This window comes from Suricata suricatta, chromosome 10 (assembly GCF_006229205.1).
Source record: "Suricata suricatta isolate VVHF042 chromosome 10, meerkat_22Aug2017_6uvM2_HiC, whole genome shotgun sequence".
Classification (NCBI taxonomy): Eukaryota; Metazoa; Chordata; class Mammalia; order Carnivora; family Herpestidae; genus Suricata; species Suricata suricatta.
This window is the reverse complement of record NC_043709.1, coordinates 13,858,084-13,885,312: the sequence shown is the minus strand read 5'-3', so window position 1 is coordinate 13,885,312 and position 27,229 is coordinate 13,858,084. Positions and strand designations below refer to the sequence as shown.

At 46.3% G+C, this 27,229-nt stretch overlaps 1 protein-coding gene across 1 annotated transcript in view; it reads right to left on the bottom strand.

The window, feature by feature from the left end:
• Nucleotides 1–27,229, bottom strand: part of SYN3 (synapsin III) — a 459,446-nt gene that overhangs the window by 51,440 nt on the left and 380,777 nt on the right. The window contains exon 7 of the mRNA XM_029954713.1: nt 21,927–21,989. Within this exon, the coding sequence (XP_029810573.1) occupies nt 21,927–21,989 (63 nt within the window). The remainder of the gene's footprint in view (nt 1–21,926; nt 21,990–27,229) is intronic.

Genomic DNA, 27,229 nt, shown 5'->3' with positions numbered 1-27,229 from the left:
AATAGAATTCAAGCTGTTTCCTTATACTTTCTGGACCTGGTGGCTCACATTTTCCGGGTGTGGAGGCCTCTCTCCCAGCCGACTGTAAAGAGGTTTTAACAGGGGCTATGCTGACGGCATGTTAGGTATAGCGATGCCACACCTAATCTTGCTCATGTGCAGATTCTGCGGTTGATTAAACATGGTATTTAACCCCCTTCCCTCCACACACTGCCCTTTTAGGGAGGGTTTGAAACTTGCTGACTTTCCTGAGGGCTTGTGGTGGGTCCATCTACAGCCAGACAGTGGAGGAGGATGCTGAGTGTAGGGGTCCTGGCTGGGAATGGTTAGACTCCTCGACTGTCTGGCTCCCTTGTGAAATATTGAGACATTAAAGGTCATTGTAAACATTTCTCAAAAACAATAAAGAGATTTCTTTTGTGTGGGTTGGGATGTGCCTCCCTGACAAAGAGTCACTCCCTTCACCCAATTTAGAGGGCAAGAGGGCTGTGCTGAGGTTTGGAAAACCTGGAGTGTTTTTCTTCTAATTTAACAACTTACTTTTAATTTTGGGGGTTGGATCTGTGCAGGCTTGTCTCCCATGAGGATCTGTCTTGCAGTAGGAAAGGGGGTGGGAGAGGGGGCTGGGGGGAACCCTGAGAGGGAGGGGCGAGGGCAGGGTGTGCCCCCTTAGTGACTCTACCCTTATAGAGTGAACCACTCAGAGTCTCAGTGTGAAGGGACCTGAGACGGCATCTAGTCAACTCTTTAATTTCATAGATTAAAGGGAGGAACAGGTGACTTATCCATGGTTTGCTCATAAATCAAAGACCAAGACTGGCTCCGAGTCTATGGAGCACCGGGGACGCTGACCTCTCTCTGCTAGCTGTGTCACAGGGCAGTGTGCATGACATTGTGGTCCACAGGATGACTTCGAGGGTACAAACACATTTTAACAGATACTTATTACAATATAAATTATCTGGCCCATAAAACGCATAATATATGTGAGTCATATAAAATGTCATTTAATATTTTAATTATTCTTATTTTTAAGTTTATGTATTTATTTTGAGAGAGAGGCAAGGAGGGACAGAGAGAGAGAGAGAGAGAGAGAGAGAGAGAGAGAGAATCCCAAGCAGGCTCCACATTGTCAGCATAAAGCCCAAAGCAGGGCTTGAACTCATGAACCTTGAGATCATGACCTGAGCCAAAATCAAGATTCAGACGCTCAGCCAACAGAGTCACCCAGGGGTCCCCATATAAAATGTCATTTAAAAATACATTTATTTGAGTAAAGAGAGAGAGTACATGTGTGGGTCAGGAGGGGGATTGTTTTTAAGGTTGGATATAGAACAGAACAGGTAATCAGTAGGGTTTTTATACATCATGACTACAGTCCACCTTCTTTTTATGGCTTATGGTACAAGAGGGAGAAGCCTGGAAGATCCTTTTAGGTTCTACTAGAATTTGATAGTTTTAGTCTGTGTAGGAGCAAAGGGAGCAAACCTATGCTCCTGCCCCTACCCCCCTCCATATTCCCTCCTCCTATCATCCTATCATTGTACTTTCCCCTCCCCTACTTTGTCTTCTTCCTTCTGAGCCCCAATGCCCAGAATGACCAGTGAGCAGTGGGAATGGCTGGTCCTGATCTAATCTGTGAGCTTTCCCCATCCCAGGAGCTGGGATTCATACAGGGTCCTGGCTCTGGGGAGCAGAACCCGGGGCCTTTTTCTCATCCTGTCTCCAGGAATTTCAAGCTCATCCCATCTGTTTTCTTGCTAGGGCTGCCTAACCTGTGAAGCAACACAGCGTAAGATATTAAGTGGTTACAGTGGATAAATATGTAATCAGCAGCTTCTTCTTACAAACTCTGGTCTATGACAGTGGTACATTAAGAGCCTTCAGATATCCCAAAGTCATAATAAAAAATAAAATCAAAAGAGTATAAGGCTACAGTGACATATCATTATCATGCAGGGTCCATAGTTTTGACATTAGAGTTCACTGTTGGTTTACTCTATGGGTTTTGGCAAATGAATAATGACATGTATCCATCATTATAGCATCACACAGAAAACTTCACTGTCCTAAAAATCCTCTGTGCTCTGCCTGTTCATCCATTCCTCCCCCAGCCCCTGACACCACCAATGCTTTTTTTTGTCTCTATAGATCTGCCTTTTACAGAACGTATTTGAGTTGGAATCATTTAATATGTAGCCTTTCCAGATTGGCTTCATTCTCTTAGTAACATGCATTTATGTTTCCTCCATGTCTTTTCGTGGCTTGATAGCTCATTTCTTTTTAGCACTGAATAAAATTCACCAATTGTAACAAGTGTACCACTCTGGTGGGGGATGTTGATAGTAGAGGGAGAGTATACATGTGGGGGGGGAGAGGGTATGTGGGAAATCTGTACCTTATGCTCACTTTTGCTGTGAATTTAAAACTGTTATAAAAAATCAAGTCTATTTTTAAAAAAAAAGGCTGTGAAGGGTGGTCCTAATTTATGTTCCAGTTCTCTGCTGGGGTTAAGATAAAATAAACGAAATCCCTCCTCTCCTGGTCTTCCTAAGAGCATTATAAAAGGACTATGAGAAAATAATTCTCTGTGTATTGAGTGTCTTCTAGAATCAAAACCCTCATGAAGGCAGGGACTTTTGCTTTGTTCTCCAATGAGAGAACACTGAGAGTGGCCAGAACACTGCTTGGCACATAGAAGGAAGGGGCTCAACTAAATATTTATTCAGCAAATTAACAAAAAAGTCAGGCTCCATGACTGGGGCTCCAGTCATGCTTTCTGCTCTCAAGGTCTAGCCTAGAATACTGACAAGGTCTAGCCTAGAAAATTCACTGTAGGACTGCAAGATGGTGCAATGACAGAGAGCTGTATTAGGTCTAGAGCTGGCTCAAAGAAGGGCAGGAGGGCAGAAGTCACCATGCTTGGGCAAGATAGACAAGGCTTTAAAGAGAAGTTGCTTTAGCCAAGTCTAGAAGCATGAGTCTCAAGGGGGAGAGATCTCAATGTATGATTTCAAATGCATGGAGTGCAGGTGGGTTTGGTAGGACTTGACTTAAGGAGGTGCTCCCCTGCCTGTCCCTGGGGTCATAGTTGGATAATTTCAGACAACAAGCTAGCCTCTTGGGCTTCCCGTTCTTTGCTCTCCACCCTATTCTAGCTGCCCCTCCTGGGCTCCAGCCCAAGGCCTCAGGGTCTTGTGTGCCTGCACTGTAGGGGTCTATTTTGGGGTGATGGCATTCAAGGGGGCTCTACCCAGAAACACCAACTATAGATGAGGGCTGGGAGTGGTGGTATCCTGGAGCTGATTCATCCTGGCTTATGAGAGGCAATTGTTAAATATTTGGAAATTTTGTGCGCCAGTGATTAAACCATTGTTAGGTTGAAATTGTCCATGGTGGAAGTGTTTACACCCCAGAAATTGGCAGGCACTACAAATTAAGGACCTCCCACCTGACCCCTGAGACAATCAGTTTGCCAGCACACTGGAAGACAGTGTATGCTGACTATCTTTCAAGGTTCCATGGAAGGATCTGAGGTGTTGCAATCAACATTGGATTCCTGCTTTGTTAACACATTTAAAAGTTTGGTTTTAAAGCATGCAAAAAACATACTTGGATGCTTCATATACATTTACTTGGGCTGCCTGGGCAGCCTGGGTTTTTTCTGGAGCCTTCACAGTGAGACTTCTCCTTCCATCTTGGTCTATTTGGAACATAACCTGAGATTACAGGGCAATCTGGTAAAACGTTGGTGATTTTCTCAAAACCATGCTCTGAAAGTATAAAGGTACATTGGGTGCCGAGGCTGATACAGAACAAATTCATCAAAAGATCTTCAGTGTCCTTCTGATGGACATAGTGATACATGTTTTAAATTAAAAGGTATAGAATAAAATTATAGCTAATACAATACGACTTTTGTGTCTGTTATAATTTCAAGCTCCCCATAGGATTTCATTGGGAAGGAGAGTTCTGATGTCACCCAGTCAACTCATGTGACAGAGGAGGAAACTGAGGCCCCTCAGAGAGACAGGGTCACTTCTGGTGGTGCAGCTTCTGGGAAGGAAAAGGAAGAGAGGAAAACCTGGAAAGGAGGGAAGGGATTTTGTGAGTTAGGGCTCCTGGCTCCCCTATCCAGCATCTTTGCTTTGTGACAAAGGAATGTGTGTGTTCCAATCTCATGACCTCGGCAGGGAGTGACATCACCATCATGGTGGGTGCCAAAACCATCTAAAGTAAACCCATGTCTGCACCTACAAGGGCCAACATGCCTTGACCCTGCTGACCTCTCTGACCTCATCCCCTGCCACCGGCCTCCCGATTCTTTCAGTTCCTAGAACTTGTCGAACTCAATCCTGCCCCAGGGTCTTTGCACTTGTTAGTTCCTCTGTCCTTTCTGCAGTCACATCGCTGGTCCCTTCTCATTGTGTTTATTCTATTGTCACCTCCTTGGAGAGACTTCTGATCATCTGACCAAAAGCAGCTGCTTCACTCCCTTGTCATACTCTATTACATCATCTTGACTTGTGTTTTTGTACTTAATGGTTCCAAATGATCTTGTAATTGTCTATACCCCATACAAAAATATAAAGCTCCAAGAGAGCAGGGACATGTCTCTTGCTCCTTGCACATAGTAGGTGTTTGGGAACTATTATCTGAATGGATACATGAACAAATGCCTGGTATCTGAGCACTCTTTTGATCTAAGGGAGTGGTTTTCAAATTGGACACCATAGAGAAGCTTTGGGGGCCCCTTCTTTGGGGGATGGGACCATACAAGGAAACTAACTGGGTAGGACTCTACATCTCATCCCTTCATCCTCATGGCTCCACATGGAAATAGTTTCTATATTGAGTGTTTTTCATCATTCTTTCGCTCAAAGGCGAAAGAGCAAGGCTAGGTCATCTGGGTAGAAGCTTGGGCTCCAGACCTTCAAACCTGATATTTAGGGGTTCATGGCAAGACCTCGGGGTGATATTGAGAGGCGCTAGTAGGAAGAGCAGGGCATGGCAGACATACCATCTGGGGATCCCAGGCATGAGGATGGGGTCTTTGGGAGAGTAGTGACCTGATTCTAAGTTAATTCTTCCAGCTGTCTCAGATCTTTGCCCCTGAGTCACAAACTAGTGATAGGCTTTTTGCTGAGGCCACAGCATTTTCCAACCACGACTTTAAACATAATGTTGGCTCCTGCCCTTCCAGAGAAAGCAATAGCCCTGCTCTCGGTGGCCTCATTAAATGGGATTCTATTTTCACAGCACTCATTTTGAGAACATTCTTATTTGCTGTTCCAGGCTCTCAGAGAGACGGCTCAAGGGGCTCTGCTGATAAAATGGCTCTGGGCACGACAGAGATGGGGAGATGCTGAAATGAATAGCAGCTTTGTTTATTTGGCGCTGGAACAGGCGAGAGGAGCTATATTAAAAGAGTAAATAAAGTTCCCCTTCTCTCCACAAGAAGAAAACCTACTCCGGCTGCATGGCCAGCCGCACAATTTCCCCTCACAGAACGGAACAAATGTGAGTAGACGGAGTTTAACTTTGGGAGAAGAAATTAAAAAAAAATAATTATGGGGTGGGCGTGGGATGGAGCATGAAAATGAGTAAGATCAAGAAGCATCTGAGATGCCTAATTAAGAGCCAAAAATAAAAAGCAGCAACAGACTGGGTATGGGTCTAGTGATATATATATATATATACACACACACACACACACCTATATATACATAGGGTTCTAAAATATGACTGGCTCCCCTCTCTGCAGACTTGACCTGCGTTTCCTTCCCACGGGAGGGAGATAATAATAATCGGTAAGTGCAACGTTTTCTGAGCACTCAGCGTGTGCCCAGCTCAGTATGGAGCGGCACGCGGGTACGATCACAGACAGCATCACCTTCCCACTGACTTGGCTTTCTTGGGCTTCAGTCTTCCCTCCTGCAAAATGAAGATAATCAGACCGCCCACCTCACGGAGCTATGGCGACAATCACACAAGATACGCAAATAAAACGCGGAGCCTGGCACCTCGGGAGCGCTCAGAGAATGGTGTGTGGTCATTCCTACTCGCTTTCTTTTCCTTGGGTACCTCCAACTCAAGAGTGTTGAAAACTGAGCTCGTCCTTCCTGATTTCACATTTCAGTGGACGGAATTAGCACATTCTCCGGTTTCCTCTCTGGCCCAGCACCCAGTCGCTCAGGACGCTCTTCCGGATCTGCTGTCCCATATCTCGTGCCTACGTCCATGTTTCATGCCTCACTGCCTCGGTTCCTGCCTGGGTTCAGACCCTAATTTCTTCTCTGGACCTGCTACAGTTTCTTCCCATGCATCCCAGGGGTGCTGATCTCCCACTCTTTGCCCCCACTCCTCTCTGTTCTCACACTGCTGCCTAACAAATCCAAACATGCCCACTGTCTGCTGACAGCCCACCCATGGTGCGCTCTTTCAGCTGGAAGATAAAATGCCAGTTCTAGAGTGCAGCAGAAAGTGCATCTAGGGTCTGGTCCTGTCCCCTCCCCAGCCTCAGCTAGTCTTCCAGCCCCAAGCTCTGGAATACTGGCTTTGCACTGGCATCACCTGGGATCAAAAATGGCCAGTGCCTGGGCCCTATGCTGGCCAATCACGGCGGACTCTCTGGGGGTGGGTCTCAGGCAGGGGTATAATTTCAGAGCTTCCTGGGTGCTTCCACTGCACAGCTAAGTCGGCCAACCACTGTCCCCACCATACCCGGAGGCTTGTGATGCTCTCCTGGGAATCACACCTTTGTGTGTGTGGGTCCTGTTGCCCGGAATGTGTGCATGTCTTAGCCTTATCCACCTGCTGCATGTGTCCCTGGCTGTATGTGTCCCTGTTGTTTGAGGTGCAGCTGTAACTCCTGCCTCACTGAAGTCTTCCTGGTACCCCTGAAGGGGCTCCCACTCCCCCTGACATTTCCCGCTATCACGACTTAACTACTTGTTAATTGGCTGCCAACTCCGCTAGAAAGGGAGCTTCCTGAAGGGGGTCCAAGTTTATTTGTTGCCTCAGCACAGTGCCTACACTGACTGAGTTTTAGGGCAAATGAGCAGATCAATGAAATTTCCTCCTCTATCATCATTCAGTTTTATCTGGACTCCTTCTTAGCACTTGGCTGGTATTTCATTTGGCTCTGATTGTAGTCAGCTGTCTCCATGACCTCCCACTACCTCTCCCCAGCTCTCTGGCCTTATTTCCTGTCACTTGTCACCTCAAGCACTCACTCCAGCCCCATTAGCCCTCTGCCCATTCCTGGACCACACAGAGGCCCTGTGCTCTTCTCTTGCTGTCATGCTCTTCCTTCATACATCCACATAGCTCATTCTCTTCTTCCTCTACATGTCAACTCCCAGAGTCTTCCCTAATATCACCACCATCATGCTATGTCCCTCATCCTATTTCTTTCGTCTTCAGAGTCCTTCTCATCACCTGACGTATCCCAGTTTTGTTGATTCTTTTATTGTCTCCTTCCCACCACAGGATGTAAGCTTCATGAGGACAGGGACTTTGGGGTGTTCATTATTGCATCTCCAGTGTCCAGAATGGTCCTAGGCATGTAGAAAGCTCTGAATAATTATTTCTTGAATAAATGAATGAATAAACATGCCGTGCTTTCCAGTGAATGAGAGTTTGTCAAACTGTGGGTATGAAATGGGTCATCAAATCAATGTAATGGGTCAAAACAAACATTTTATTATTTATTTATTTATTTATTTATTTATTTATTTATTTTTATGTCTTTATTTTTAGAGACAGAGACAGAGAGCAAGCAGGGGAGGGACAGAGAGAGAGAGAGAGAGAGAGAGAGAGAGAGAGAGAGAGAGACAGAATCTGAAGCAGGCTCCAGGCTCTGAGCTATCAGCACAGAGCCCAACGTGGGGCTCAAACCTATGGACTGTGAGATCATGACCTGAGCTGAAGTTTGACACTTAACCAACTGAACTACCCAGGCGCCCCACAACAAACATTTTAAAAAATGAAAGAGGGTGCACTTGGCTGGCTTAGTCGGTTAAGTGTCCAACTTCAGCTCAGGTCATGATCTCACATGGTTCGTGAGTTTGAGCCCCACATTGGGCACACTGCTGTCAGCACAGAGCCCGCTTCAGATCCTCTGTCCCCGCTCTCTCTGCCCCTTCACTGCTCACACTCTCTCTCTCAGAAAGAAAGAAAGAAAGAAAGAAAGAAAGAAAGAAAGAAAGAGACTGGAATAATACATATCAGAATGCCTTGCACATAGAAAGAGCAGGATTTATTCCTTCAAACTTATTGCAATATATGTTTAATATCTGTGAATCAGTAGGCAAGACAAAATCTACTATTTATTATGTTTTGGCATACAAAGTTTTGGAAAAGCATTGGGCTAGACCAAGAATTGGCAAACATTTTCTGTGAAGAGTACAATGGGAAATATTTTAGGCTCTGCAGACCATAAAAACTATCCAACTCTGATGTTGTAGTATGAAAGCAGCCATAAATGATAGAGACACAAATAGGCAGGGCTATGTTCCAATAAAACTTTATTAACAAGACCAGGTCATGGGTTGGATTTGGCTTGTGGAGAGTAGTTTGCCAAGCCCTGCACTAAACTGTAGTCTAGTGTGAGCCTGAGTGTTTTGTGTATAAATTCCCTACATTTAGAAGCCATGTCTTTTTCACCAAGAGGTTTGTTTTTCTTTAAGTTTATTTATTTTATTTGGAGAGCAAGAGAGAGTGAGAGAGAGCAGGGAAGGGGCAGAGAGAGGGAGAGAGAATCCCAAGCAGGCTCTGCACCATCAGCACAAAGTCTGACGTGGGGCTCAAACTCACAAACCATGAGTTCATGACCTGAGTCAAAACCAAGAGTCAGATGCTTTGCTTAACCAACTGAGCCATCCAGGTGTCCCACACCCTGGGATCTTTTTAAAAAATATATTTAAGATTTTTATTTATTTTATTTAAAAAAATCAATCCTGGGGTGCCTGGGTGGCTCAGTTTGTTGGGCTTCTGACTTCTGCTCAGGTCATGATCTCACAGTTCATGGGTTTGAGCTCCGTGTCAGGCTCTGTGCTGACAGCTCAGAGCCTGGAGCCTGCTTTGGATTTTGTATCTCCCTCTCTCTCTGCCCCTCCTCCACACATGCTCTGTTTTTCTCTGTCTTAATCATAAATAAACATAAAACAATTGAAAAAAATCAATCCCAATGTGGTTAACATACAGGGTTAATTTAGTTTCACCTCTGGGTCATAACCAAGAGTCATCTATCCCAAAGTCTAGCCCACTCTTTGCACATAACACATGTTCATAAATATTTGCCAGAATATTCAATAAACATTTATTGAGTCCTTAACTCAGAACGACTGAGCACCAAATCCAACAGCTGAGCATTTGATGAATGAATACAAGAGGGCTTGGCCTCAAATTTTTGAAAGCCTTTGCCCCTCCTCCAATCCTTCTGAAGGCTGAGACCCAGAGCCCAAAGGATGTCCTCACCCCAGCTGGCTTGGATCCCGTGTTGCCAGGGGTCAGAAGGAGTGGTGGGAAGTGATGAGAACAAGGAGTATTTGATGGGCTGTTTAGGGAACTGCCTAATTATTCTGCTTATCAGTTAGCTGGTCCCTTTCCTTTGCTCTTCCCCATAATAAATCAAAACCCCTTCTGTTGTTCTCGAGTTCCCAGGTCACTGATTCTTTTGCCTGCATGTTTATAGAGTAACAGTGTGACCATGAGATTGAATGGAAGGGAAGGGAGGCACCTGACAAGTGTCAGCTCTCAAGGGCACACCTCAGCTTCCCAGGCCCCCGTGCATTGTGCAGGGTGAAGGCAGGGGCTTGCCGCTGTCCAGGGCCTCGGCCTCAGCCTCGGCCGGGAGGGGAGGTGCAGTCAGTGGGTGCAGCCTGTGAACCCAGCAAGTTTATAATCCAGCAGGGGAAGCTGAGTTGGTTCAGATTTTAAGAGGACCCTGAGCAGGAGCCTGCAAACCACAGCCTGAGGGCAACTGCCAATTGTGTGGCCCATGAGTCAAGGACAGTTTTTGTTTTTTGTTTTTTGTTTTTTTACATTTTATTTATTGTTGAGAGACAGAGAGAGACAGAGTGTGAACAGGGGAAGGGCAGAGGGAGAAAGAGACACAGAATCCGAAGCAGGCTCCAGGCTCTGAGCTAGCAGTCAGCACAGAACCTGACGCGGGGATCGAACTCACAAACCATGAGATCATGACCTGAGCCAAAGTCGGACACTCAACCGTCTGAGCCACCCAGGTGCCCCTCAAGGACAGTTTTTAAATGGTTGGAAAAGAAGAATGACATTCTATGACATGTGAAAATGACATAGAATTGAAATTTCAGTGTCCGTAAATAAAGTTGTATTGGAGCATGGCCACGCTCATTCATTTCCGTGTTGTTTACGGCCCGTTTCACACTACAAACGCAGAGGGGGGTAATCACACGGACCATATGGCCTGAAAGCCTAAAACATTTACCATCTGGCTCTGTATGGAAGATTGTTGCTGAGCCCTGACAGGCATGACTAGTTGACATGGACTAGCCGTGATGTCACCTGGGAGCTTGTTAGACTCCCAGGCAAGCCCCACCCAGGCCTAGTGAGTCAGAACCTGCATTTTAATAAGGTCCCCAAGTGATCTATAAGCAGCTGGAAATGTAGGAAGCATTTAGGTGGGAGAGGAAGTGAATCAATATCTCTTAAGCATCTACAAATATATACTTTTTTTTGAGAGAGAGAGAAAGTGCAAGTGAGGGAGAGGGAGAGAGAGAACATTAAGCGGTCTCTCTGCCCAGCACAGAGCCCAGTGCAGAGCCTGACTCGGAGTCTGACATAGGACGCGATCTCCCAACCATGAGCCGAAATCAAGAGTCAGATGCTTAACTGACTAAACCGCCCGGGTGCCACGAGTATCTACAGATTTTTACAAGTGGTTTATCTCCATCAGTCAGCAGGGGAATCCCTCACCCACTAGGGAGATATGTTAAGGCCATTTTGCCGAAAAGAAAACAAAGACTCCAAGTGAAGTGTTTGACCAAAGTTACATGCCTAGGCTGAACTGGGATTTGAACTTCTGGGTCCCCTGCATAATGTGTGGCCTTACCCATTAGGCTCCATGGCCCCCCGTGAGGAGGGGGCAAAAGCCCACTTGCCATAGGAAGTTGGAGGCACCCAACTGGTGCCCCAAGGTATTCAGTGGCCAACTGATACGTTTTATTTGGCCTACATGGTATTTCAAACATTTTAAAATTAGTTGCCAATATTTTAAAATCAAGGGAATTCATATCAGAGACCCAGAGAATTAGTTTCTTTTGGAAGAATCAGATGATCACGTTGTCCCAGTGGCGTGGTATCTCAGGGCTTTGTCCAGCTGGAGCTGAATTGTGGTTGCCCATGCACCCTGGCCTGGCCTTTCTGGGTCATTACAGTCCCCAGCTGGGCTCTCGACTCGTTCTGGTGACTGCCAGCGGGCATCTGAGTTTGCATCCTCTGGGTGTGCAGGCCAGCAAGGCGACTGAGCATCGTGTTAAAATGCTGCATCTGATTCAGCAGGTCTGAGGCCGGACCTGCGTCCTGTTCTTAAGGGGTCCCAAGTGATGCTGAGGCTGCCAATCCTTCCGGAGAGCCTGCTATGTGTTGCTGGGCCCAGGCCTGTCTGACTTCAGGGCTACACTCACGTGGTCCATCTGCCAGAGCATTGCAACAGGTGCTCTGGCTTCTGCTCCTTTATCCCTTGGGGGTGGCAGGAAGCCTCCAGCCCTTTTCCTCTGTTGCCAGCAGCCTCCACGTCGACGCCACTGATTCCTCTCACTATTTCCTGCGAGTGTCATGACATGGAAAGGCCTGAACAGCATTGACAGTGCCACCACACTGCCTCCTTAGCATTTCGTGACCTCGATCCTGGAGGACGGGGTGTTGGTATGGAGGTTTCTTGGAACTGGAGGCCAGGAGCTGAGGTAAGAGAATATGGTCTGCCAATAGCGTCTCATTTGTCTGGAGGCTTAGTAGAGACTGCTGAGAATTGTGTTTAAGATGCCTGCTCACTCTGCTCCAAACACAAACACACACACACACACACACACACACACGCACGTGCGCGCATGTGCACACACAGGTGCACACTCCAAAATGTAATAAGCACACTGTTTATGTCCTTCGCTGGCTTCCCCCCACAAACAGCCCACTGTTGCCACCTGTCAGCAGCAATGCCAGCTGCCCCTAAATGGACCTATTTCCAAGAAGGCAGAGGTGTGGCTGGTTTCACTTCCAGGAAACTGGGCGGGAGGCTGCCCTGTGGCGTAGCCTCAGGGAGGCAGGCAGCCTCTGCTTGCCTCAAGACATTGCTTCTCTTGCCTGTGATAGTGAGAATGGGTTGTGCCTGACATTGTGGCTGAGGAAGGCCTGAGTGGACACGTAGGCTGTTCTCCCACTGGAAGCGTCTGGAGGCAGTCCTCCTCTTGGCCTGGGTGCCAGGACTAGTGGAAAGAATGTGCAGCCTTCACAGCATGCTGGGTACAACTTTGTGCAAATCATTTTGCCTCCTTGATCTCTGCTTGTCTCATCTGAAAAAATGGGTATCATGGTAGCATTGTCCACCTTAAAGAACTGCTGGAGTCTGAACAAGCCTCCAGCATGGATGAGTTTGTAAACTGTATGTGACTGTCTGACGCTGGGGGAAAAGTAAGGAGCCAGTAATCAGACTGTGGTAAATTATACAGAATATTCCCACCTTAACAGGAGACATGTGCGCCCTCCTCTTTCTGAGGTGCTCCTCGGGCGATGACTTCTCTGACCTTTGTTACATACAATACAAGATGGGTCAATCGACAATGGTCAATGGACCAGGAAAACGGAGAAGAGCAAAAAAGAAATCTTACTGCTTCTCGATGTTTGCCAGTTCAGAAGTATCCTGCTTCTCCCTGGAGGAGTTGTGTGGTGGGTGGGTGCACACAAGAGCAGATAACTGGTTCTTTCCAGATGAATCTGCTCCTGGGCCTTTGTCCCTCTAGACAGAATGGGTCTTGTAGGTGGTGGGGGTGCATGCTGTCTTTAAAACACAGTGCCAGTGATAGTAATAGTTTTCTTTTTCTCCTTCTCATTGTCTTGCATCAGTGTCCTTGGCCTTGGCTTTGGGCCTGGGGTGAGATCAGTCCACCAGACAAGAGCAGTTCATATGAAAAGGTCAGTGCTGGTCTCCAAGGTACTGACATGTTTTTTGGGTGGAGCCTGTGAAATGCTTTATAAATCTACTCTCCAATTAAGTTGGCGGGTCGCCTTATCAAAAGGAAGAGATGATTCCACCATTGTGTTCCCAAGTGTCCCAGGCAGCCTGGAGGAGAGGCCTGAAGGACCTGCTGACTTGATTTGAATCCTGCTTCCACCACTGACCCATGACTATGGGCAAAACAACTCTTGGAAACTGCAAAACTAGGATCAGAAATACTTCTCAGGGTGCCTCTGGATGTCAGAGGAGATGTTGAAGGCATATAACTGGGCTCATGGGCACTTGGAATTGTTAATACCCGCTCTCTCTTCCCTGTTCACCCTCACCCCTAGGCTAGTTTGAGTGATTCCAGAGATGTCGCATAATTTGATCTAGGTCACAATGCTGGCAAATGGCAGAGTCGAGATGAGAACCCAAGGAGGTCTAAGTTCAAAACCCATGGTCCCCCTCGTGTACCTTCCCATCTCACATTTACATGGGGCTTCTTACTTTTTAATGCTTTTACTCACTAGCTCTTCCAAGTGATGGGGCGAGGAAGATCATGACTATTTGACATACTTGCACATAGCACTTACGTGTTTCAATGACTTGTCCAGGCGGACGGTGCTGGCCTCAGAAGTGCAGGGCTGACAGGAGGACCCAGGTCAACCAAGAGCAATTGAGGGATGTAGGAATTGGCAGGGGAAATGTCAGCAGCAGAGATCTAAGCCTTAAGCCCTCCTGAGAAAAATGAGTTGATGATCCAGGTGACTTTGACTTCAACATGACAGATGTCAGGATAGATAGTCATAAAATGACTGTTTCAGTTTGCTTCTGCTTCTGCTAAGAATCTTGGCATTTTGGAATCCAAAAGAAGAAAGAGACTTTTAGGACTCTACAGAATATATGTGTATGTGTGTGTGATGCACACATGTATGTACAAATACTACACACACACACACACACACACACACACAGGCACACAGAACTGAACTTTATTATTTGTGGTAGTTATGTTCTATTACATTGCAGCAAATGCTGATATAGTGAATACTGAACTATCTATCACTCCTAGGGGAAATACAAGGTTCCTGAAAATCTCTGGTCACAAGCCTTTTCATCAATTGATCAGTACATAACCTTGTTCTATGTGTGTTTCTGTTTAAAACCATCTTATGTAATATATATTGTTGATTTATTAACACTGAGCTGGTAGCCAACAGCATTATAACTCATGCCTAAACAAAGCTTACCTAACACATATTTTTTCCACCAGTAAGAAACATCAGAGCCTTCTTGCATTTAGGACTTCTTGCACTAGATAGCACTTCAGCACTACACTTGTGTGTATGTGGGGAGGGGGAGGGAGTATTTTAAACAATGAAATCACCACAACAAAGTGCAAGAGTGTGCAAGTGCGGCTCCAAATAGATGGAGAAGAGGACATTTGTTTACAGTAAGAGAAGTGAAATAGGCAGAGTGTTGCCTTGTTTGAGCACATTATTTGATGCTCTGCACGTGTCTGTGAATGACCACGAAAGTGCCATGAGAATTGATTTTGGGATTACAAATACATTTTAGTGAGTAGGTGAATTCGTACACATGGAATTCATGACTAATGAGAATGGGCAGTGTATACTGTGCTTGTAGAGAAGACAACCTCATGCCAGAGGCTCTGAGAAGGGGAGCACGATGCTTACAATTTTTATTAAGGTGTAAAGGACTGATAGATTCTCTGCTAAGGGCTCGTTCTGCTCAAGAGAAGTAGAGAACAAATGGAGCCACGGGTCACCTAATGGGAGTGGCAGGGGAGGTGAGCGAGGCCACGGGGGGAGGTGGGAGTTGACAGGGAGGGCAGTGGAGTGGGTGAGGGTCCCTCCCTGTCCCCCTTCCTAGTCAGGCAGGGACCTTGAACACTCATCCCTGGAACACCTTGCTGGCTGGCCCCCCTCCCCTGCTCTTACCCAATGTGGCTTCCACTGAGCTCTCTGGCAGTCTCCCAGGTGCTGGGGAACCTTCTGGTTTCTTAACTGCTTTCCTGGGTTCCATTTGTCCACTTGCCCATTTTCTAGCCTCCTTCTCCACTACCATGTTATTGGCCCACTGCTCCTACTTAAAAAGTGGACGGGGCTGCAAAAAGCTCACTGAGTCAGCCCAAGAGATGGTACCAGAGTCCTGGTAGTTCAGAGTTGGAGAGAATAACAGCCATGGCCAAGAGCGGTGTGCAAGACGCCGAGGCTGCTGGGAACATCAAGTTTAGGAGCTGTCACCACGGACCTCCAGACCAGATAGATGCAGGGACACCTTGACCCTGTCACTCCCCGCTCCAGCATTAGAAGGACAGCAAACTCTGTATACACTGAGGGAAGTGTTAGGATATCTGGACTTATTAGCTTATGACTTTGTCAATGTCCTTCACCTCTGTGAGCTCAGGTGCCAGAACCAGACTGGGGCTGTACCCCGACTCCACCACTTACTCCCCATGCCTCAGTTTCCTCATCTGTAAAGTGGGGATACCAACCATACCTACCTCATAGGGAAGTTATAAAGATTGCACTCAATAAGTAAATATATAAGAAGCACTTAGAACAGTTCCTGCACAGTAATCTCTATAAAACATTTGCTTTTATCATTACTGTGGTTATTAGGTTACTATTGTTATTACTAGTCTTATCTCTAAAGATAAGGAGCGGGCTCAAATAATCCCAAAGGTCTTTCTTACCCCTTCCTGTTCTTATTCCTGGGGATGCTCTCTCACTGTGTGGTCTTGGGCAAGAGGCCTCTCCTCTCTGGGGCCCCACACTCTTATCTTCTGGATGAGGTGCCACGACCCAAGCCCTGGGAGTCTGACTCCATGAAATAAGGGTGAGGTGAGGCAGGTCCCAGGGTGGAGTTGGCTTGTCAGTTTGGCCTCTTCAGCGGATGTTGCCAAGATAAGCAGTTAAGTAATCAGAATAACAGTTTATATTTGTAGTGGGTTTTTAAAGTTCCTATTCACTGAGTGTTTATCAGGCACCCTCCCAAGGCTCATTGGATTTATTTTATCCTCATTATAACTCCGGGAGGGTGATATTGTCCCCATACTGGAGATGGGGAAATTGAGGTGCAGAGATATTAAACACATCCCCAAGGACACCCAGCCAGGAAACGATAAATCTAGACCCAAACCCAAAAGCCTGATTCCAGATTCCATAAACTTTACCCCCATATTATACTGGCAGTTGGCCTTAAAGCTGACTTCTAACCCTCTGATAGTAACCACCAATTCTCATCATCGGAAGGTATGTAGGAATCATCTCCAAGGTGTTTTAACCTTTGGGAGGGTGAGAAGCTGAAAGAAACTATGGACCCCTTCCCACCCAGAAAGTTTGCACCATATCCTCACATAAACATATACACAGATTTGTCTCAATTTCAGGGGTTTCAAACATCTCACGTGATGTTTAAATTCTCTTGAAACTTTACAGTAAGTATGCATCATTGCTCTGACTCTGCATTGATGAGAACCTCTTGATGAGACCCTCTTACCTAAAGGACCGTCCATTCCATTAATGTTCAGAAAGTTGTGCATTGACACAAATGACATTCATTTGTTTCCTCCTAACTTTGATCCCAGCTTTGTCTGCTAGATGTTATTTCTGCTTGGTCCTGTCCATCTTCCCATGAAAATTCTCCACATTCCTGAAGATGCTGGTGACACTGTCTCCAGCCCTTCCAGGCTAGATGCCCCTTGCCTTCACCACTCATCCATCAGTGACTCTCTCAAACATCACCAATGGATGTACAGCCCAGAACCCAATACAATCTTCTGGCCATGGACTGACCCTTTGTCCTGGATATCAGACCTCGATTAATAGGTCCTAAGAGTGGATTACATTTTTTAAACCTTATTTGACTTTCAAATATACCACACCTACAGAGAACTGCATAGTACAAAAGCAACAGTTCAATGAGCTATCACAAAGCACACATCCATCACTCAAGTCAAGGGCCTGAACTTTGCCCACTTCTGCCTCATCCCCATGACTACGCCTCTGTCCTCCACAAAGATAACCTCTACTCTTTTATGGTGAAGATTTTCTTAAAAATTTTATCATCTAAATATGTATCTCATTTAACATTATAGTTTAGTTTCCCTGGTTTTTGAATTTTATATAAATGGAAGCATGTAAATAGGCATTCTTTTGTATCTGATTTATTTCACTCAGTGCAATAAGCATGTGAGATGTGTGTGTGCTGCTGCATATAGTTGTAGTTCATTCATTTTCATTGCCAGAAGCTTTCTGCTTGTCTGAATATACTGTAATAGTTAATCTATTATGAATGGATGCATGGGTTGCGCCTGGGTTTTGGCAATTATGAACAAGCTGTTGTGAACATTGGCATATACACAGGTACATTTAGTCTGGCTATCCCTAAAGAAGGACTTCTATGTAACTGCTCAGTGGGTGATATCAACCTGTCTTCCAAAGCAGTTGTACAGATTCACGGTTTCAGTAGCTGTGTGTATATGCTCCAATTCTCCGATGTCCTTGCCAACACTTAGCGTTATTAATCTTTTTAATTTTAGCTATTCTGGTGGTTATATAGTGGCATCTCACTGTGGCTTTAGTTTGCATTTCCCTAATGACTAATGAGGGTGAGTCCATTTTCATCTATTTATTGTGTATTTATGGATTAGAGGTTTTGGCAACTCCTTTCTGATCTGACTCATACCGAAATTACTGCCAAATGAAATAAAGTCCCTGACAGATGATGTTGGTTAGTCTTATCTCCTTTATTGACTTCATTTGGATTTTTGGTCTTCAGAGTAGGTCTAAACATTCTTTTTGAATTTTTAAGAAATCTCTATGCCCAACATGGGGCTCAAACTCATGATCCTGAGATCAATCAAGAGTTATATGCTTTACTGACTGAACCAGCCAGACACCCCTGAACATTCTTAACACTAATGATAGCAACAGTTTATTGAGTCCCCACTGTGTTCCAGGCACTGAGCTGTGTTCTTGGCGTGCATAATGTCTCCTAATCCTCACAACCAGTTTACGAGGCTGCTACTGTTATTATCTTCATTATAGGTATGAAGAAACTAAGGTGGGGGAGGCTAAGTAACCTACCTAAGGTCTCATAACAAGGTGTGCAACCTGGATTCACACCAATACCCTTAGCCACTATAACACACTGCCTCCAAAGATGGAAATATTCGGCTACATTAAAAAAAACCCCTCAAAAATGCTTAAAAACCATATAATAAAACAGACATGTAATTGTCAAATGAAGAAAAATAGTTGCAAAATATGACAAAGGTTTAAGGTACTGAATATGGAAATTAACAAAAGGACACAGTAAAAAATGGTCAAAGTTTCTGGGGTCAGGTAAGTCTGGGAAATTCAGCACATTTTTCATGTTCTTTTACCCCAGTGATGTATATAAGCACATTTATGACCATTAAGCTCCACACTAAAAACTTACTTCAACACAGCATTTTCCAAGTCTATTTGACCAAAATAGGCTTCAGCATCTGAATAATTATAATTCTTTGGAACAGACTTTGAAGCATGTTGAACTCTATAATAACCACTTCTTCCTCTGGTTTCTGGACTGGTAAAGCTTTCAACAAAGGCAATGGAATCAGTTTTGTCCAGGGCTTCTCAACCTTGAGGCTATTGACATTTTGGGCTGTATAATTCTTTGTTGTGGGCTTGTCTGAGGCATTGCGGGACACTCAGCTGCATCCTTGGTCTCCACTCAGTAGATGCCAGATGCCAGGAGTACCAACCCCCCCACCCCCAGCTTTGACAACCAAAAGTGCCCTCAGGAAGCCAGGATTTGTCTCCCTCATAAGAACCATTGGTTCTAAAGAACTCATGGTGCTCCTCATGATTACCTCCTACCCGAGTGCTCCCCGAACTGCATAGCATTTCACTACATGTTGATTTCTGTGCCTTGTGACAGCCTCTATTCTTTGTTAAGAGAGTATCAGTCCATCTCTTGTCTTTGGGTGTCTCTGGTATGCTAGAAGTCCTTTTACTTCCAGGCACAGCAAACCATATACAGTCCCCCAGGCATGGAACTTCCCTCCACCTTTCCATCCTGTAGGTGGAGTTAAGCTCTCTTCAATCCCATACTCACTGCACACCCTTCTATCAGACCCCAAAACACATTTTACCTATTGAAGTGCCTCTGTTCCCAATTTCTGGACAACAGATACTGGGTCCTGTTCATCTTCTGACTCTCAGCAATGAGGAGGCACTAATCAACATATATGAACAAAGGAGCAAAATATAATTGAGGATGGGTCAAGCAGGGACCTAGGTGGATTTCCAAAGACACTGAGTCCACTGGCAACCTCTTTACCAGTTTCTTCCTAGGAATGTTCTCCTTGCCAGTCTCCAGGAAGACAGTCTTTCTTCTTGAGAGAAGGCAAACTACCACAGAAGGTACCAATTTTGTGTTTCTCCCCTTCAGACATGAACATGACATCATTTGCTCAGTCGGCATGTCCAGGCCTTTCCTGATAGTTTTCTCATTCCACACTGAAGGAGAAAAGCCCTTTTCCCTTGGTGTCAGCATTTCTGCAAACCCTAGTTTGTTCTAGCCGGTGACACTTTTTGTCTTTGGATATGTATGTGTCTTCCTTTCCATGCTTTGGGAATCCCTTTTAGAGTTTCTCAGACATCCCATACCCCTAAGCATTGAATCAGTGTCTTTGAGTATTTCCTGTCTGGGATTATTTGAAGTCTTAGAAATAAAATTTAATTTTTGGGAAGTCTCTAACTCTACCAGAATTGTCCAAGATGGTGGCAGTGGTGGAAAGAAAGGGACAGGTTTGAGAAACTTGAACAATGGCAAATGACAAGACTTGACCACTGTTTAGAAATGAAGGAGGGATTTCCATACTGGGATGGTTAGAGCCCGAGATTTTCATGGAAGGGAACTGGATATAATAAGAGCTGAGGCTCTGGATGGGAAATGGGACAGGGGACTATTGGCATGCAGGTGGCCACAGAAGCTGAGAGAGAAGATGAGTGCTCATATCGCATGTGCTTCTGGCATAAGTACATTAAAGATGGCGCAGCCAAGGAAACAGCATGAAGGAGACTGTGAGGGAGTAGCTGGAGACACAGGAGAAAGAGTTTGGGGACAGAAGGCGTGGCCAGCAGCTTTAAGGGATACCAGGAGGTCAGCTCCTATATGGACAGAACAGTGTCTGCTGACTCAGCCGCAGAGAGTCACTGAGCACTATGGTGAGGGTAGCCTCAGTGGAGCGGAGGGGTGTAGCCCAGAGGCAGGGGTGCAGGAGGGATCTGGAGGAGGCAGATGTCTAAAGAGGGAGTCACTCATCTATCCACTTGCCCAAAGAGCTGAGGGCCACTGGGTACCAGGGGCTATTCTGGGCCCTGGGAGATGGTAGTGGACACATAGGCAAGACCCCTGCCCTCATGGTACGTATTTTCAGGAAGACGCAGTATTTTAGAAGGAGGACTCATTTTAAGGACAGTTGTTACCATCATCGCCATTTGACAGAGAAGGGCCAAGAGAGGTCAACAGCAACTGGTACAAGTTCACAACAACGTCAGAGGGCTAGGCCCTGACCCAACGGACCCTTCCCCTCTCTGTTGCCTGAAGGGGGTGGACGTTAGTGGGAACGGAAGACACAGAAGGCATCATAGGGCAGAGAAGGGTAAAGGCACCAGGATTATTGATGGCTGGTCCAGGCCCACCCAGATCAAGATTTCTATTTATTGAGCCAGAGCCTTGAGAGGTGGCCTGCGGTAGCCCCCACATTTCCCCACACTCCCACCCCTGTTATTTAGGAGAACATCTCCCTTTCCTGTGGGAACCCTGATCCACACAGTTCACGTGGGCCTGCAAACATCTCCACACACACTTGTTAGGCACAGGAACCCAAGCAAGGCTGACCAGTATCCCTCCATGGGATTTATATAAAGACACTGGAAAGAGATAAGGTCCTTTTTCCTCTGGGATAGTGAGCTTGGGGACCAGGGTAGGCTACGCACAGCCCCCTTGACTGCCTGAAGTTAACACCAGGCAGAGGTCAAGGAATACAGGAGACTGAGCTCTGATGGTAGTGGTTGGGCTCCTGGATCTAGCTCTGCCTGAACTGCCTGAACCGATCAAGACCTATCCCAGACTTCCTCGTGGCTTGAACCAGTAAATTATCCCTTTGCCTCTTGATTTTGAGTTTCTGCACTTGCAGCTGAAAGTATACAACCAATATAGTTTGTCATACTATCTCAGCTGTGACTGTGTCAAATGTATGATCTACTGTTGCAGAAGCTAACCGATTCCTGGGGTTTTCTCCACAGAGCCATATGTATTTGCCTCTTTCTAGATACTGGCCCTGCAGGTGGTGAGGTGATGAGTAAGATGTGAGCTTAGAAAGTAGCTGTGGCGATGATGAAGGAACAAAGGTATCACCGTCTATGAAATGCTTCACACTCATTTCCCCCAAATGCACAAGCACAGGAAACAATTAAGCCGGCAAATCCACATAGGGTTCAGCAGGTACAGACGGAGCTGCAGAGATGCTCCAAGCTCAGAGGAAGGTGGGGTGGGGAGGACAGGGTGCATCCTGCATCCTGGGCTCTTCTGACACTATTCTGGGCCACTGAGCAAAGGTGGGACTGGAGGCGGACAGAGGGAGAGGGGAACAAGTCGTCTGGGGGGGCTGTGTGAGTGTTAATGGGAGTGTAAGAGCTACTTCTCCTACCTTTCCCATTCCGGCGTGGGCGTGTCCCAGCTTGACCACCACAGGGAAGCGCGGGGCTGTGAGCTGTAAGAGACAAGAGGAAATCGCTCATTAGCCTCCCAGAGCATTGCCACCTAGACTCTGGACACCACCTGTTCTGGAGAAAGATTCAGTCATCTGCTGAAACCAGGAATCCCCACAAGAATGCCTTGACAGATGGTCACCCTAAATGCCAGCGAATTCGGCTTCCAAAGGAAGCTCTGAGCATTTTAAACCAGCCTGTCTGGGGCACCCACCATTCTGGAGAGAGGGTAGGGAGGTTTCCAATCCTGGCTTTACCACTTGTGCAACCACAGACAAGCTCTGCAAGGATGGTGGCTCAGTTTCCTCATCTGTAAATTGGGGATGATGAGTATCCATCCCATAGGGTTGCTGTGAGGATCAAACAAACTATTACACGGGAAACGTGGACATTGTAAGTACTCAGTGAATGGCAGCTTCCTTATGCCATCCGGGTTCTGCCTTACGTTACCTTCCAAAAAGCCTTCAAGTGTCTGGAAACTCATTCCCTCCCCCCACCCCTCTCTAGGCCACCCTGAGGAGGTTTTTTAATAATAGTGGCCATGCCCATATGGGCACACATGTTTACTGGCTGCACCGTGCCAGGGGCACTGCTCTGAGTGGCTGTCCTGTAACATCTTCTTGGGAGAGCCACATCACTTGTGTAGCTGGCTCCCTGTAGCATCCTCAGTTCCAAGAACACTGCCTGACCCAGGGAAGGTGCCCGGTCTTCTCAGCAAGACCTATTAGAGGCATGCCCGCCTCTCCTCATGATACCGAGAAGGAGAGGGGGCTCCAAAGGCGAGGTGCTTCCCTCTCCCTGCCCATGATCACTCTGCCGGGAAGTGAGGGCACAGGCTTCACACCCAGTCTACGCCTCCTCCTTCATTCTGTTCGGATGCTGTTTGAGATGTGTTTGCTCGGTGTCTGGAAGCCTGTTTGGAGGTGTTGGAGGGCAAAGCTGCTCCCTTCTAGTTATTTAGTGATAATATCACTCCCCGTACTTGGATCAGCCCAGCCAGGGGTGACCATGTTACTCTCTGTGCTGTCTGTTCTGGTGCTGGTCACTCTGTCCTGGCTTGTCTCCTGACAGTGCTGCCCGTCCTGACCCTCTGGGGGCCTGGAGAGGAGGAACCCGGCTCTTCGCTCTTGGTGTCCAGAGTCTAGTCTCACCTGGAGGCGAGGCTGTAGGTGCCATGCAAGGTTCTGCTGTGAGACCCAGAGCCATTCGATGGGCCTCCTCTTATTTTACCCACGCAGTGGTTCCACCAGGCAAGCAGGGAAGGTATTTTTTTTAATCACCATTTCACAGGTAGGAACACTGAGACTCAAGGTGGTTGCAGGAAAGGGTGGAATTAGGACCTGAACTTGGGCCTCTCAGACTCTAAGCCTCATGTGATCAGGCTCAAGGCTTCCTGCAGTAGATGCTGAATAAAAAGATTTCCTCCTTAATTCCGGCTAACATCGATCCTATCTTTGTGCCTAGAGAGAACAAATGCACCTTTTTTTTTTTTTTTTAAAAAGGGCAATATTTGATTTCAATTCCAAAAGCAATATGTACTCACTATAAAAAGGTGGGAAACTGTAATAAAGTGCTATGTTGTTATTACACAGAAGATAATAAAAATCACTCTTAGACGTTTAGCAGTTTGGGTGTATTATCTGCTAATCTTCTTTTTTATAAACCTATATATTTTTTTCATTTGTTCTGCATTGAGAGTATAGTGAATACCAATTTCGCTTCTTGTTCCTTCCACTTTCTGTTCTGTGATAACCGTCTTCCCCGTGGTGATTGCCTGACAGTTTAATAATTATTATAAAACATCTCACATATGAAAAAGGACTTGTGGAGCAACATCATGGACACCCCCTCACTTAAGACATAAACCACTGCCCACAGAGATGTGCCTTCTTATCACACTCCCTCCCTCCCACCCAGAGGTTAGAATCACTCCACGAATTCTGTGTTTATTATTTCCTTGCATTTATTCATATTTTAATTATTACATAGGATTCTCAAACAATATATGCCCCACAATTTTAAACTTTATGAAAGTGGTATCAAAAGAAATCTATTCTTGACAACCTTTTTCACGCATTATGTTGTGAGATTCATGTGCGCCCATCTGCCTAGTGTGGACTCATTTTACCGGTATTTTATGAACACATCACCATTTGTCCACTTCCTGCTGATGAACGTTTAGGCGATTTCTATTTTTCCAATGATAAACAATACTAGTACAAACATTTTAAAAATGTTTCTATATTTATTTTTGACGGAGAAAGATAGAGAGACAGAGAGAAAGATAGAGAGACAGAGACAGAGACAGAGAGAGAGAGAAGGGCAGAGAGAGAGGGCGAGAGAGACAGAATCCCAAGTGGTTCCGAGCTGTCAGTGCAGAGCTCTCCGATGTGGGGCTCAAACCCACGAACCAAGAGATCATGACCAGAGCTGAAATCAAGAGTCAGAAGCTTAACCGACTGAACCACCCGGGTGTCGCTAGACTAGTACAAAAATTCCTGACCTCCATCCCGTCTGCTCCTGCAGGGCAGGGGGATAGGAGAGGAATTTCTGGGGCCGGGCAATGCCCCTCTCGGCTTTGCCGGATATTGCCGAATTTGCTCTCCAAAGTGGCTCTACTGACTATGCTCTCACAGGCAGGGAAAGAGCTCCCAGCACCTGAGGTTGGAAAGACTTGAATTTTACCAACTTGAGGGATGTGAAGTAATGAACAGGTGCATTTTCTTCAAGTGGTTTTGGTTCCCCAGCAGAGCTGTCATGCCCGGCCATCCGCTCACAGACCCCGGAGACCTCCAGCTGTCCGAGAACTGGCTGGGTCACTACTGGGGCTTTGTCTCCATGTCACTGTAAGGTGGAGTGTGAGGTGAGGGGGATGGGTGTGCTCTGTCTTCCCTCCTCTCCTCCCGGCCTGATTATCTCCCCAAACACTGATGGGTACTGGAAAGAATGTGGATGTTGCAGTTAAACTTACTCTCTAATCTGGGGCTAGATATTTAATCTCTTCAGAACTTGGTTCTCTGATCTGCAAAATGGGAATGATAATGCCTAACTCATGTGAGTGTGTTGGGGGAAGAAGAAATAAAATGAGGGGTGTAAAACTGCTTAGCACCAAGGAGAGGTTCGAACTCAAAGTGGAGAGTAGGACTGAGCTGAGGAAGGAGCTAACACCTGTTCTGTGGGGTGAGGAGGTGAAGGAAGGCGGGACGGAGGAGGAAGTAGAGCCAGAGGCTGCTGCTTGGCAGTATGTGATAGTAGGACAGAGGGGGAAATGAAAGCCAACAGAGGAAAATTGGGGGTTATGCCCGAGGAAATACTCAGAGGTAATTAAAAGTTGTGGCACTTTTAATCTGGAAGAACCCAGCAATCATCTTGCATAGCCCCCGCGTGCATGCAAGGCAGGTAGAATTTCTAGGAATGCTCCCCAAGATGTCCCCCTCTAATCTCTGGAGGCCGTGAACGTGACGACGTCTTCATACAAAGTCCTACAATGGTTGTTTGATGTCACACGGCACACGTGACCCTGAAGTATGGAGATTATCTGAACTGCCTAATCAGGTCGCATGAGCCCTTAAGAGCGGAGAACCATCTCAGGCTGGTGGCAGAAGAGGGAGGCAGGCAGATTCAGAGCATGAGAAAGACTCAGCACACTCTTCCTGCCTTGAGATGGAGGTGGTCAGTGGAGAAGGAATGTGGGCAGCCTGCCGGAGCTGCAGGTGGCTCCTGGTGACAGCCAGCAAGGACGTGGGGACCGGAGGCGCACGGCGGCAAAGGACTGGATTCTGCCCTAATAGGAATGAGCTCGGAAGGGAATCATGAGCTCCTGAAGAAAACGCAGTGTGCTGGCACCTTGACTTTTGCTTTATGAGACCTGAAGCGGAGAACCTTGACCTGCCATCCCGGACCTCTGGTCTACAGACCTGTGAGAGAATACACAGGTGTTCTTTTCAGCTGCTTGATTTGTTAGTGCAACAGGAAACTAATACGTGTGTGTATCCTCCCAGAAACTGAAGCCCGAAGAGTAAAAAGTGATTGTTTTCATGCCATATGATAGCAGAAGGAGAGGTCAAGGCCGTGAGTTTCGGCTCTCAGTCAAGCACCCGCTCTATCAAGGCGCACTGCTCCGGGGACCACATATCTAGAGTGCAGTGAATTCTTTCTCTTAATCATAAAGATCAATAAAATAATATCAAATCAAATCAATTCAGAAACTGAGTGGGAACCATGTGGCTGACACTGTGGTTTAGGCTGTGCCGGAATGGTGGGCGAGACTGGGGTGGGTGGGGTCAGGGGCAGGTCTTCATCAGAAAAGACGGCTCTCAGGGGCACCTGGGTGGCTCAGTGGGTTAAGCGTCTGACTCTTGACTCCAGCTCAGGTCATGATTTCCCTGTTCTTGCGTTTGAGGCCCCTGCACTGACAGCACGGAGCCTGCTTGGGATTCTGTCTCCCTCTCTGCCCCTCCCCTGCTCACACTCTCTCTCAAAATAAATAAAAATTAAAATTAAAAAAGCAAACAAACTGATGCTTTAAAACGTTGAAATAATAGCCTTTTTTTTTCAATATTTTATTGTCAAGTTGTTTTCCATACAACACCCAGTGCTCTTCCCCACAAGTGCCCTCCACCATCACCACCACCCCTTTTCCCCCTCCCCCTTCCCCTTCAACTCTCAGTTCATTCTCAGCATTCAATAGTCTCTCAAGTTTTGCATCCCTCTCTCTCCCCAACTCTCTCTCCCTCCTCCGTTCCCCCTGGTTCTCCATTAGGTCTCTCCTGTTTTCCTGTTAGACCTATGAGTGCAAACATATGGTTTCTGTCTTTCTCTGCCTGGCTTACTTCGCTCAGCATGTTGGCAAGGAAGAAGTCAAAGTGTCACTTTTTGCAGATGACATGATACTCTACATGGAAAACCCAATCAACTCCACCAGAAGCCTTCTAGAACTGATCAATGAATTCAGTAAAGTTGCAGGGTACAAAATCAATGTACAGAAATCGGTTGCATTCCTATACACCAAAAATGAAGCAGCTGAAAGAGAAATTAAGAAACTGATCCCATTCACGATTGCATGAAATAATAGCCTTTAAATGACCACAGAAATCCAAGATGAGGATGGTCCATAAGGTCATCATCTAGTCAAATCAATGTTTGTGTGGATCCACATTCCTTTATAATCCTCATTTATAGTTCCAATTAAAAAATGGGGTATTCGGGGTGCCTGGGTGGCTCAGTCGGTTAAGTGTCTGAC